The following is a 14,290-nucleotide window of genomic DNA, read 5'->3' as shown; positions in this document are numbered from 1 at the left end:
GTTGACTGTGCAGGTGTACATTAAGGTAAGCACAAATTTTGGTGTTGAGAATCCTCACTGACTAGGATAGCATTCTGAACTGAAAGAAGTTTTAATTAATCTTTTGGGGGAAAAATACTCTGCCCCTATTGGGGATGCTGGTTCACAGATATCCCAGAATGCATCATTCTTGAAGATCAATGAGACTTCTGGGTATTTGTAATGGCATGTTCTGGGATACCTTCAGCAAATCAAGCAGCACCAAGTAGTCATTAAAACTTATTTCTCTTACACACACACACACACACACACACACACTCACTCTTTCACAGCCTGGCTAACGGGGTTATTAGGCACTGAAATCTGTGCTTGGACTTCATTTTTGCTCTGCAGTTCACTTTTAATGATAGAAAGATTCTGTCCTTGAAAGAAGGGAATTAGTGTTCCAATGTGATGATGCTTCACTCAAACATCTTGCTCTTACAGGCTGGAGGCCAGCTGGGAGCTGTCTGGCAGGTTCTCCAAGTTGTCCACTGTCGTGATGATGCTGTTCACCTTGTCCTCTGGGAGCACGTGAGACGCATTGGATTGGAATTTCTTCAGGAGCGATTCTCTGCTTAGGGGCTTCCTCCAGTGCCCATAGAAAGTGTCACATCTGCCTGTCAGCACATCTCCATTCTCCAGGACCAGTGCTACCTCCCCATACATCTTGTCGAAGTTGGCTACGTTGTCTTCAGGGTGCTCCACCAGCACCTTGCCCAGCAGCTCTGTCAGCTCCTGCCGATGGAGGCAGCCATCAGTGAAGGAGTTGAGGCCCACCTCGCCATCCAGCAGGGCAGTGCAGGCATTGAACTGGAAGGAGTGTCGAGCCTGGTGCTCAGACTCTGGGAAGGGCCTGTTGATGTACTTGGACACCGGGATCCTCAGTAGAATGGCACGGATCAGAGAGGGAGAGAAGGAGCCGGAATAGTTGATGAGCAAGTTTCTGACTGACGCGGCAGCATCCACAATCCAGTGCATCCCTAGGTGGGCTGGGAAACGTTTGAAAGCGACATCTTGCTTCTCCAAGAGGAACTCGTGGCTGTTTGCTGGCAGGGGCAGCAGTTTGGGCTGATAGTCACCATAGAACGCACTGAATCCAGAGCACCCAGGGATGTCGTCCAGGATGAGGGGGCTGGCCTCCATCCCCCGAGCAGCCAGAAGCGCCGCTTCCAACCCCAGGCGGGTGGCATTGCCGATATGCAGGGGCTTGGCTTGGGTGGCTGCATTTGCCATGGGTGCCCCTGCCAGGGAGGCGGCAATTGCTAAGGCATGAGCACACTGGGTCACATTCAGAGAGAGGAGCTTTGCTGTGGCGGCTGCGCTGCCCATGGTGCCCACCACAGAGGGAGGATGGAACCTGAAAGGGAAACCCCAGCAATGATCTCACCGCAGCAGAGGGCTGGAAAGCCTTGCCTGCATCTTGCATAGGAAGCCCCCAAGTGCCACTGAAGGGCATGCCCATGGCACCAAGGCCATTGCAAAACAGCGGGCCAGACCCTCCACTGGTGTAAGCCGTTACTCCACTGACATTGATGCTGATTTACTATGGGAGAGGGAAAACACCAGAGTGAGCCTAGGCATCCCGTTTTTGCTTTGAGTCATAAGAATCTAAATACGTAGGGCCTGATCCCCCGCTGTCTGGCACTGGCTATCATCGCTCACACCAGTGCACAGTGGATGTCAGATGCTACTGTTCTGATCTGGTGATGTTTCACACCCAAGCTGGGCAGATGCCAATGACAACACATGGGAGGAGACCAAGCCCCTGCTATCTAATGGTGGATGTGAGTGAGTTGGCAGGACAGATCTACTCTGACAGAATCTCTGAAAACATTAAACAACAACAACAAAAATGAGGAGTCCTTGTGGCACCTTAGAGGCTTACAAATTTATTTGGGCATAAGCTTTCATGGGTTAGAACAATGGACAGGCAAACTATAGTGAATGGAGTGTGATTTCATCGTGACCTCGAGTTTGTTCCTCAAAACTAGTTAGCTAGCACTTGCCCCATCACAGAGGACTATAGGGAGGTCATCAGAGGTCATTAAGGTGCAACACTGAATTAATGATGCCTAACCACCAGCAAGTGTGTGGGCCAGACCATGAGTCCTTACTCAGTGTCAGCAGTTTGACTTCACTGGAAGTTGTTATTGATCAAGGATTTGGACCTAAATTTGTAGAATTCTCACTGACTCCTTTTATAAGCCCACTACCCTTGTTCCACACACTGTAGCTATTAATTAAACTAGATCTGGGGGAAACCTTTAGTTTCCTTTAATTTTATGTTTTAAAATATTCAACAAATGTTTAAAAAATGGTCAACACAGAAATGAAACTTTTCAGTTTTGTCAAAGCAAAATGTTTCATTCAACCTAAAACCAAAACACAAGTGACTTTTTCATCAGCAGAAAATTTCAAAAATGTTTGGTTTTGGGCTGACCTGAAAAGAATTTTTCCCAATTTTTCAAAATCACCAACTAACTGAAAACTCTGTTAGTTGTGCAGACCTATAGACAAGAGGACTCTTTATCAGACTGTCATTTACTCTGAGAGAGACTGGCTGTTTGGGGCTAGTGTCTCGCTTTTGCAGATTCCCGAAGAGTTTAATAAGGTAGCCCCTAGACTGCAGTGCTAAGTGAATCACACATAGGATGGGTCTGGCTCTACTCCAGAATTTCTGATTTAATTTTCTCTGCCGCATGCTAAGTCTTGCTAAGCTGCACTGCCCTGTGCCCTGTTCACTGAAGCACGATAGATTTACCTCTTAGGAATATTGTGAGCCTCCGTGGAGAAACGCATAAGCCTTCCTTGCACCTCAATGCCCACATTGAACGCTAGCAAGAAGTCCAGGCCATTGGGTTTGGAGCTTGGAGGTAGCATCTGTGAAGCTGCTAGAAGAGCGGGCAGCACAGCCCCTGAGGGGTGAGTGGCAGGGTGCCAGGTGTCATCAAAGTCCATAGAGTGAGCCTGGCACAGGGGAGAGGCAACAGCCAGGTGAAAATCATGTTTGTACAGCACCTAGCACAATAGAGTCCAGGTCTATGACTGGGGCTCCCAGGTGTAACCACAATACACATGCAGCTTCTAATATTAATAATGAATCTCATAACAACATCCCTGGGTTATTGGTGCTCACTGGCACTGTGATAAAAGTGCCACTGACAGGAATGCAGAGCAGAGACACATGAACTTTCACCTCTCCTGGTCCCAGTCACAAAAGGCCCACACCTCATCACATGACGGGCCAGTACCAGTGTTTGGTGTTTCAGGTACATCAGGGGGTGTGGCTATCCCAAAGCATTCTGTACCATTAAACAGCCTCTTCTGGAAGAGAAAGCCTTACCGCAACTCCATTAGTGAAGGCAGCCAGCGCAGGGGACAGCTTTAACCCTTTCCTGCCATAGACAGAGCTAACGGCATTTGAAGCATACAGCTGCTGTAGAAGGGAGAGAGTAAGTAAGAGTAAGAGCAGGGCACGGTTGAGTTCTGAGAGTAGTAACCTAAAGCAGTTGTGCTGCCTCGGTGCTATTTTCACCACATGGGATTCCAGGCAACGGGCACCTCTCAGATACACAGAGTGTCATCGTAATACAAACACAATAAAATTTCAGTTAAAGGGCTTAGCTTCTTCTCCCTTTACACCAACCTGAACATCTGAAAGTATGTGGCTAGCAAAGGAATTTGCTACCAGTTTATGCAGGGAAGCCTGTAGCCGGGGCGGGACTCACCCCTGCGGCGCCTCCTCCTGGTCGTCCAGGGAATTAGCGTTTCCAGCCTCCGGAGCGCTCTCTGCAGACTGGTGTCCCACTTGCCGCTGGGCTCTGCATCCCTCCCGGACCCTGGTGCCCCTTTTACGCTGGGGTGCTGCCCCCTGGCAGTACCCCCACAGATCTGGGTCTCCCCATCCCCGGGGAACCCCCACCCTCTATCCCCACCTCACCTCAGTCTTTGGCTACTGCCAGTCACCATCTAGCCCCTGCTCCCTGGGGCGGACTGCAGTATAATTGCCACTCATCATTGGCAAGGAGGGTCTGGACCTGCTGCTTCTGCCTACCCTTGGGCTGTCCTCTGCAACCCCAGTACCCTTTTCCTAGGCCTTCATCAAGGCCTGCAGCCTGGGGGTTTCTCAGGCCAGAGCTCCCCAGCTCCTCTGGCCTTGCCCTAGCCCTGCTCCACTTTAGGTACGCTGCTCAGCTCCGAGCAGTCAGGCCCCTCCCTCTCAACATCTAGAGAGAGACTGTGTCCTCCTGGCCCACTAGCCTCTTATAAAGACCAGCTGAGCCCTGACTGGGGCATGGCCAGTGGTGAGCTGGAGCCAGTTCGCGCAAACCGGTTGTTAAATTTTGAAGCCGGTTTAGAACCGGTTGTTAAAAGGGTGGGCAAACTCCAGCCTGCGGGACCGTCCTGTCCAGCCCGTCTGAGCTCTCGGCTGGGGAGGCTCCCCTGAGAATCCCTTTTTAATTTTTACTCACCTGGCGGCGCTCCGGGTCTTCAGTGGCACTTTGGCGGCGGGTCCTTCACTCGCTCTGGGTCTTCGGCGGCACTTCAGCGGCAGGTCCTTCAGTGCCACCGAAGACCTGGAGCGACTGAAGGAACCGGTTCCTCAGCTTTTGGCAGCTCATCATTGGGTGTGGCTGCAGCTGTGGCTGTTTCCCCAATCAGCCAAGGCTTGCTGCTTTCCCTAGCAGCAGCCCTCTCGCAGCCTCAGGCCTCTGCCAGGGCAGATTTCAAGCCTTTCAGGGCAGGAGCAGGTAACCATCCCGCTACAAAGTCAAAAACAACAATGGCTCTTTCCAGTCACTGATCTCTAGGAATATAATTTCAGCCAGCACTTCTTGTTTTCTCCCTCCCAGTGTTACTTGGTGCTGTTCTGTACAGAAGAGCTGTGATCCATTTGTTGGCAGCAAGAGCTTTGGTGTCAGCTCTCAGCATTTGCCAGGGGAATGCACCCATGATTGTGACTTTGTGCATTGAAAGCGAAATTCACCCTGCTGCAAGGGCTATGCATGATTACATCCTGCTTACGCCATAAAATAAGAGACTGAAGCACTGCATTGACTTTGTGCTGGTTCTCTGCCCATGGAGCACAGCAGTACCATATTAATGGCAACAAGGGCATGGTTGGGTATTGCTCCTACCTGACAATACCGCAGGGCGATATTAAACACACGAGTTGTGCTGCCCACTAGGCCAACCCCAATGCTGTCAAGGATCATCCTCTTGCTCCGGTGACGAACAACTTCAGACAGATGCTCTGGCCGGACTCCATGGATGAAGGATGCAAAGCTGCTGGTCACAGTCTCCTCTGCAGCACTACTCTCCAGCACTGTGGGGATAGGTAGAAAGAGGCAAGGATCAGCCAAGTTGCGGGACATGAACCAAAGGGTTAATACGTAGGGCCCCATTGTGCCACCCCTGCTCCCATGAACTAGTAACCTGCTTGTCAAAGAGTCCTATTGTTTTCAATGGACCTGCTCAGGGAGTGAGTCGCTACTTAACGTGAGCGAATGTGGCTGAACCTACGTAGCCCTTGTTTTGAGAGGAAGGATTGTCTAGTGGTAAGGAGGTAAGCCTAGGAGTTAGGAGACCTAGCTTGTGTTTCTGCCCTGTGTGACCTTCAGCAAGTCACTTAGAAGCTCTGTGCTTCAGTTTCCCATGTGTAAAATAAGGATAACAGCATTGCCCTCCCTCCCCAGGGTTAGGAGGATAAAAATTTTAGAGATTGAGATTAATACAGTATTCAATGTATTACATATGCAAACTTACTATTATATTGAAAGCAATATTTTATTTTAAAATTGTAGGGATTTTATTTTGAAATACTGAAATTTAATATTTTAATATAAGACAAAAGTCAAAATGAAATGGATCTAAATGAGAAATTCAAAATGAAACATTTCAACATTATTTAAATGAATTGAAAATTTCATCAAGATTGATACGTTCCCATAAAACATTTGGATTTTGACAAAATTGCATTTTTCGACTGAATGCTGTTCTGTCAACATGTTTTTGAGCAGCTCTAATGTGGAGTAAAGTCACATTTGAAACTTTCACTTTCAAATATCATGGCCACTGACCCACAATTTGTCTAAAAATGTGTAGGAGTCTCACTCAGGTCCGGAGGCTCATATTCCACTTGTGAAGACAGCTGTGAGTCTCAGCAGTGATTCATACACTTAGAGAGATTGTATGAAACATCGCAATATGATCCTACCACATGTAGCAGTTTGCAAACCTCTGCCTGACAAATTTGTATCCCCTCCATATATCTAGAGTACATCCCATGCACGGTACAAATAAAGCATCAGTTCATTAAAGGGCAGGGAAGCAATGATGCACAGCAACGCTGTAGATATAACAGGAAAAAGTATGACTGCAGCTGCATTTCAGTAGAAATTTCTGACAGCTTCCTTCACCACAGGGTAATTCAGTGTAAAGTAATATCTATATGCCCGCCCATCAATATATAAATATTGACAGCAGCTTTTCCCCCCAAATCTGTGAGATGCGCTCTTTAAAAACAAGAGGTTAATAAAAAGGCCTTATAGCTTAGACTTGGCTAGAGTCAATGGTTGTGCATGGATTATTTTTAATTACTGTATTTTTTTATTTAGTCACTTTCTTTGATCAACATTTGTTACATCTAGTGTAAACATGAAAAAGGTAAAAAGACCAACTATGAGAATCTCTAGGACTTAAAAAATATAAAATCTATACAGCAAAATTCTGCTCTCTGACATTAGTGCAGGAACTCTGGATTTATACTGCTGTAGCTGGGAATAGAACAACAGCAGCATACAGTGCATAGGCCCACACAGTGAATTATTCTAAACAGTTTTAATAACTAGCCCTAGATTAAATATTTAATAAATGACAATGCAGGTGCATAGGAGAGGATAGTTCCCATTTAAACATTTAAATACATGGTTATAGTACAAGTGAAATATTCATAAGCCTTTCTCAGACAAGATTCCCTATGACGTCAGTGCGAGCTCTGCCTAATTAAAAGTTGCATAAAATAGGTAAATGTGTGTTTTGATACAGGACCAATAATCACCTTTATTTATGTATATGTTATTTTGTTCCTGTTCATTCAGCTTGAAATATAATAATAATTTACTTAAGCTGGTCTTTAAGTGAAATCATAACAATAATAATCATCATAATAATACATTTTGTCTTCCAAGAATTTAAGAGACTTTTCTAAGTTTAACCCAGTTCCTGCCAATTATTTTTACATATTGACATATTGGAAGACTTTAAAAAAGAGAGAGAAAGAGAAATGTTTCTTTAACTGAGAGATACAAACCTTGAGCAGAAATTTTGTGTACCTGTCGGGAAGCTGCTAAAACCTTCTGGGATCTCTAGAGACAAGAGAAAGATACTGTTTGTCATATAAAGCAACCAGGCATTTTAAGAACACTTTCATTGCTTGCACTGAAAATCCTTAGTTGTAAAAAACTGACACTTAAAACAAGAAGTAGGTAAACTGAACCCTATTCCAAAGCTGTTCGCTAACTAGAAACCAGTCCGGTAAGGGTGCCAAGAACAATCCAGGGAAAGGAAGCACTCTGTTGGAATTTGCAGGATAAAGTTTTAAGATTCAGAACCGCCAGGCAAGCCCATTACAACTGTGAACAGGGCAAATTCTGAATAGATATTAAGAATATGAAGTACAGATCATTCATTAAAACATTATAGCTCTATACAAAAATACATGGAATACATTGAAGAAATAGATAAAACATGGACCATTTTAGTAGGTCAAAAAGGAGTAAGTGAAAACCGGTTAATTTTTTAAACATAGGGTCAGATCCCCAGTTAGTGTAAAATTAAATGATCATAGATCCAGTGAAGTCAGTGGAATTATGACAAATTTAAACCAGCTGAGGAGCTCCCCAAAACCTAATTAAAATCAAACAACCTAAACCACTGAATGAGCTAGGGACAGATTTTCAGCATGAAATAGCATTACCTGTAAAGTTGAGTAGACCATTCTGATGGTTCTAAATGTTTCTGTTGATTTCTCTTGAGCACTGGGAAGGTCTCCTCAAGCGATGGTAGAGGTGTCTGTTTGGTGTCAGGGTTTATATACCCTTCCAAAGCCATTTGAATTTTGCTTTGCATTTGTCTACAAATGAATTTCAAGACTGGTGACATCAGCAGCTGGGCTGGTAGGGCACATATGGTGTTTTTTTCCAGTTGTGGGGCAGTAGATTGAAGGAAAACCCCTTTCTTTTCAGGAAATACTAAGGGAAAAAAACAAAGGAGTGACCGAAGTCAAGGAAAACTCAGCTTCTAAAATACCAAAGGTGCCAATGTGTGAAGTAATCTGTCCTGAGCTCCTCCTACTCTCTGATGAGGACTATAAAACTGTTACTTACCAGGAAATGATAGGGAGAAGAAAGTCTGCTGCCACTCAGCTGAGTATCTTCATTGCAGGTAACTCATGCATGAGAGATATATGTTTCATATGAGCTATTCTTTGCTGCAGGTTCTACTGTATTATTTTCTGTTTTGTTATTTGCCTTCATCGTCTCATAATGCTGTTTCTTTCCATCATAAGCTCTTCCATTTTAGCTCTTGATGCTCTGCAGGTTCATCATCAGATTCATCTAGAAGTCAAATCTATTTTATTTTGTACATTACTGTGGATTTTCTGAACACTTTATTCCTATTTAACAAGTAGTCATGTCTGTACTTCAGGTCAATGAAATTTTGTTTCACTGGTCCCAGAGGCAAATAGAACATGGGAAAATTTCATATTAAACAAATTATTATATACACAGTGCTAATTTAACACAATGATTAACTCCACCGTATGACACATAGATAACCTTTAATTCACTACCAAATATCTGCCATTGGCAAGCTCCTCAGCTAGTGACATCAATGTAGCTCAGTTGACCTCATGCTAATTTATACCCGTTGAAGATCTGGGTCATGGTACGTACTTCTTTTTTTAACTGTTATGTAGTGTTGCTGTGCACCATTAAACCCCTGTCATGTAATTACCCAGAAATGGTTTCATTTCCTGTCTTTGCATATAAAGTTTGTGAAACACTCTGGGGTCCTTCGGGATAGCCATTGCTCTATAAAATGTCATTATCTTTACGATGGCATGACACAAAATGGCAGCAAACAGTCACTGGAGGTAAGCATCCCACAATGAAACATGTGGAACAAAATTTCACTGGAATTAAAATGTATCTGGTGATATTTTATGCTTTTCTATTCATCTTTGCATAAATGTACAATATTTTGCGAGCATATCATTTTCTTCAGGGCAGTCCAGTAAGGTACCACACACTAGTAACGGTGGCATCCTTCAAGGATGATACTGTTTGCAATAGCTTATCAACAAGCAACAGGTCCGTGTTATACTTGTGAAATGCCACTGAACGAAATGAGGCTGGCGAGATGTAACAGAGAAGGATGGGGGAAAGGAAGAGGAGATTCTTATCATAAAGATGGCAAGCTAAGGGACAACAGTATGGGCTGTCTAAACAGGGGAGGCTGCTGTGTCTCTTAAAAGATACCACAGTTCAGTTGCAGTGCTGCCCACATAGCATACATTCATACGTCACACTGAATGGGTGCAAAAGAAGAAAGCAAAAGCTGTGGCTGTGTGAAAGCAAAGAAGGACCCATGAGTTCAGGAGCCATGTAGGCAAACCCCTAAGTAGAGGCCATATGCTGACTTTAAGAGAAATAAGGAAAGGAAATGCAGAAGTATTGGCCAAGTGGTCTAGTCCTATTAGGAGATGTCTCTAGTTCTCTTGTCTCTACTGGCCTTTCTAGGGGGTTATAGTATTTTCTTTATCCAATTCCAAGCAAGTCCATTTATTTGGCAGAGCCATCCTCAGCGTCTGACACATCATAAGGGCTAGGCTGTTTGCTACAAACTCTGTGCATGGTGTGGCACATTGAAATACTTTTCCAGGGTCAGTCCAGGGATCCAATGGATTCCCACCTTGATCTGGGGTTGGAAGGAGGAGTAGTTTACCACTAGTCTATATCAGCAACAAATTGTGACACCACATCAGCTTAGCTGCACTGGCTGGAGCATGGGAGGACGGGGGGGAGTGGAGATCTGGGTAGTCCATGCACTGCATAAAGGGGATGCTTACTCTGCCTTATGCTACTATGTGGCCTACAGGCCAAAGATCCCCTCACCATAAAAAAACTAAACAATATCAACCCCATCTGGGTTCAAAGCTGGGGATGTTTGTGGCTGAGGTTTTCACTCACAAAATGCAACTTTCCGACTTCAGCTCAGAGGACAGATGCTCTGGGAACCCCATCCTCACAGTGGTGCACTAGAAAGCAAGCAAAGATATTATCAGCACCACTGATCTGCAGGCAGAGGAACAGGTACTTAGGAAGTACCAGAGGCAGCGGCTGTCCTAAATGAAAGGGATAGCAGTGATTAGTGGCCCTGGGAATTCTTTGAATCAGCAAGTGCCTCTAATGTTTCCATGAAGCCACTTGTTTGACATCCCCTAAGACCAGCCCAGGTCTTTCCTTATGCTGTATCCTGGACAGTGTGATCTAATGGAAAGAGTGACGGAAGGTGTCTAGTGCTTTGGGTGAATATCAACATGCCATATGTTATGCGATGCAGAGGTAGGACTAGTCTCTAGATACCTAATGCTGGTCTCTCAGCATGAGATGGATGTAGAAATGGGGAGTCGTAGGAACCTGAAAAGGGGCTGAAGAGGATTGTTATATGCACATAAATGGCAGATTCCGTTTCCTGTATTTTCCTGTACTTCCTCCCACTCCCCTTCCATGTCCTCTCCCTTGCATGGGGACCTGAAGTAACACTTTGGGGTACCTCTTCCCACAAGCTGGTAAATTATCCCACTCAGAAGCCATCTGTGATCCTCTTCTCACCTGTGTTGCAAACTGAGAGGAGAAGAATTTTTATTTATTTATTTATTTGGATTTAAAAATCATAAAGACAACTTGCCAAGGCTCTAGGCCTCCCTAACATAATTCATTACGCAGTAAATTAACTTTCAGCTGCATGAAAATCAGTTCTACAAGAACGCAGCTGGCCTTTATCATCCAGGAAGTATACCCTCAGCTTTCGCTAGGCACCCTATCAAACAAATGTCTTTTGCAGCATGCCTGGAAAGCCACCTGATTTGATCTATTTCAGACCAAAACATCTAGAGGAGCCTAACTCTGTGGTTCGACTCCAGGTGGGTTTGTACTCAAGTGGCTAGTCCAAGCAACTGCCTATGATACCTCTGGCTCTGTTGTTATTTGCAGGATGCTACCTCAGGCAGAGCTGGCACACGGCTGTCTACCTGAGCTGGGAAGCACACTCCCAGCTGCAGTGTAGATGTACCATTCGATCCCAGTTCAGGACAGCACCTAAGCACCTGCTTAAAGTTAAGCATGTGTGTAAGCACCCTTCCTGAACCAAGATGCTTTCTTGAAATGGGACCTTGAAATGCTCTAAGAGTACACTCAAACAAAGGTCTACACTTTCTTATAATTAAATAATTGACTGAATGATTACAAGGTCATACATGGGCAAAAAGGGGGAGAGTGGGGGAGCTATTTTTAAAATGTTAACCAAGGGTTTGTTTGTGTTTTTCAAACTTCATGAAAGTTTTGGGCACAGATTCAAGTCAGAGTTTTAGGTAAAGGTCTATGCAGTGTTTATTATATCCAGGCTGGGCCATCTGTACTTAGTTCCCTGATTTTGTGAAAATACGAGCCCTTGTAATGTGTGTGAGAGGGAAGAAAAACGAGGTTTTTGTACAGTGCGCTAAGGCAGGGTTCCAATCATTGCAATAGCACTGAGGCGTCAGTTCAGGAAGCAGAAATACTCAGACTGTTAAAGTTAGGCACATGCTGAAGTACCTTTGCTGAATTGGGGCCAAAGGGGAGTCTAAAGCCATTCCATTTTCCCTGCTTGTTCCTTGCTCTAGAGAAGCATCTGCCATGTGCTATTTTCTTCCTATATCAATAGCAGCTGTGCTTTCTTTCCAAGAGGTATTTTTGGAAGCGGTTGGGAACGGGATTCCATCCCCTTCTCCCACTGCCAGCTCCTTAAGGTCACCCCTAGTGCTCTAAAAACAATAATAATTTTTAAAAAGTGGGATTTTATTTTAGGCTTTGTGTCCTGAGGAAACCTCCTCAGAACAAACTCCTGCTCATGAGACTGAGACGTGCAGGTGAATGGAAATTCTGGGTTTGAAATATAACCATTACTCACCAGGAGCTGAAAGGGGCGGGAGGCACGGGGTAAGGCAGCGAGACTAGCCCTGTACAAGGCAGTGTAAGCTCACAGCTCAGAATGAGAATTTAACTCTCAGCCCCAGCTCACCCATGATGGGTTTATCATGACTATAACAGTCAAGACAAGAGGAAGTGATAATCCAGGGAATGAAGAGGGTCTCTCTGTAGGATTGAGACAGTGTTAGAACCAAGGAGCTCTAAACTGCATGGGGATTATAATTATTTATATTGTGGTAGCAGCTAGGAGTTGCAGTCATGTACCAGAACCCCATTGTGCTAGGTGCTGTACAAACACCGAACCCAGATGCTCCTGTTCTCAAAGAGGATTCTGTATTGCTTTGATCTTGCTTCCCAAAAACACTTCCAGGACAGCTTCCTGCTATGTGTAATACAGGATTGGGTTACATTGTGTCAGACAGATGACACCTACTGATCAAGTTATTTCTGTGGCCTCCATCACTATAATATCTGGGGCCCAGATCCAAAGGTATTTAGGCACCAAACTCTCAGTGAACTTCTTGGGAATTAGGCACCAAAATATCTTTGAAGATCTGGGCCTGAGCGACTACCAAGCATTAATGGTGTTATACTCAATGCTCCAGGAGGCAGGGGAGTAAAAACCCCATTTTAAAGGTGAGGGACTGAGATACAGAGAGGTTAAGGCCACAATTTTCAAAAACAGAACTCCAATTTTAGGCTCCTAAATCCTGATTTAAGCTCCTGAATAGATGAGCTAATTTTCCATAGTGCTTTGCTCCACAGTTAAGGCTGATCCAGGATTTTCCCTTTGACCTGACCTCAAAACTTCTCCAGAGCTGAAATAGTGGCTCATTTTGACAATTATATTGTTCTCCTGGAAGTGGTTAATGGCTCCCCTCAAGTGGGTCTTTGATTTATACATAACTGCAGACCCGGTTAAACCTGATGGGTGTGATAACCACAGTTCTTTCAGGCTAAATGGAAGGAACAATTAAGCCCATTTATGGAATAAGATAGCTAGAGCCAATAGAAGCTACTGCCCAAAGCAATGGGTGGCATAGCAAAGTCAGAACTAAACTAAGCCGTATGCTCTGAGGGGTTTCCCTGGGACTGGTTACAAATGCAAGGTCTAGGAGATTGCTTGGTATAAAGTGTGTATGAAAGTCATAGATCCAAGAGACAGCCAGCAGACCATGAGAGAAGCAGTGGTGAGCATGGCCCTGAGAGGGAGCAGAGAGACAGAGCTTCTTGGGGCACAGGACTGGCTGGAGCGGCAGACTTGAAAAGGCAGGCTTGAGCAAGGAAACTGCCGTGGCTGTTTGTTTCTACTGTGTTCAGGGAAACAGGACTTTAGATACATTCTCTGTGATAACATCACAGAAATACCTGACTTGTATCATCAATTTCTCCTCCAGGAAACAACCCGGTAAGGCCCCAAATATTGGCCAACCACTCAGGCAAAAAGGGCAGCCACATTATACACACACACACACACCAATTAGTGATGTGACTTGTTAACATTAGCCATTGTTTTGTCTGGAAGGAAGACAGGTCATGGCGAGCACAGAGGGTTTTGCGGCCGTGTTTTACAGCGAGCCATCGGTGCTGGGGCTCCTCTCGAACGTGATCAGCGCTTTCCTCCTGTGCCTGCAGAACTTCTCCTTTGCTCACACCAACATCAGACCTGAGGGAGTAGAAAACATCCTGGCAGGTGAGTAGGGGATAGGCTCTCTTCCAGAACAATGGATCGCAGTCCGATTGGCCTTAGTCTCGCAAGGAAGGCTATAGGTGAATTCTTTCTGCTGGGGGGATATACAAGAGTTGAGCCCAGACGTATGTAGATTGAAGTACAGAGGTTATGCACATGCTCTAGAACAGTGTCCCCTATCTTCCTGGGCAACTGTGCCCCCCGGGTTAAACCCTTGCTGTACCAGCCAGTGCCTTCCCATCTTCTGCTTAGCTGTGTGCACTAACCCACACTGGAACTTGGGCTGAATGTACTGGGGGGAGGGCAGGAGCACAAGAGCTCAATT

General features: G+C 45.1%; 1 protein-coding gene across 1 annotated transcript; it reads right to left on the bottom strand.

Annotated features, from left to right (window-relative positions):
- Positions 1-459: 459 nt before the first annotated feature.
- On the bottom strand, positions 460-8,020 carry LOC141993527 (cis-aconitate decarboxylase-like). Its single transcript, XM_074963073.1, has 6 exons — positions 8,000-8,020; positions 7,334-7,388; positions 5,160-5,347; positions 3,365-3,457; positions 2,783-2,988; positions 460-1,378 (listed from the first exon to the last, which is right to left on the bottom strand). The coding sequence occupies exons 1-6, from the start codon at positions 8,018-8,020 to the stop codon at positions 460-462; spliced, it is 1,482 nt and encodes a 493-aa protein (XP_074819174.1).
- Positions 8,021-14,290: the final 6,270 nt, after the last annotated feature.

The sequence above is a fragment of the Natator depressus genome, chromosome 9 (genome assembly GCF_965152275.1).
Source record: "Natator depressus isolate rNatDep1 chromosome 9, rNatDep2.hap1, whole genome shotgun sequence".
Lineage (NCBI taxonomy): Eukaryota > Metazoa > Chordata > Testudines > Cheloniidae > Natator > Natator depressus.
The sequence above is the reverse complement of the archived record's forward strand: the minus strand, read 5'-3'. Positions and strand labels throughout refer to the sequence as shown.

Excerpts from the sequence above, each read along its gene's own strand:
- LOC141993527 (XM_074963073.1), bottom strand. The coding sequence starts at position 8,020 with ATGGTCTACTCAACTTTACAG. Across the intron at positions 2,989-3,364 it reads CCTTCACTAATGGAGTTGCG|GCTCACTCTATGGACTTTGA; the intron begins GTAAGGCTTTCT and ends CCCCTGTGCCAG. Across the intron at positions 1,379-2,782 it reads GCTCACAATATTCCTAAGAG|GTTCCATCCTCCCTCTGTGG; the intron begins GTAAATCTATCG and ends TTTCCCTTTCAG.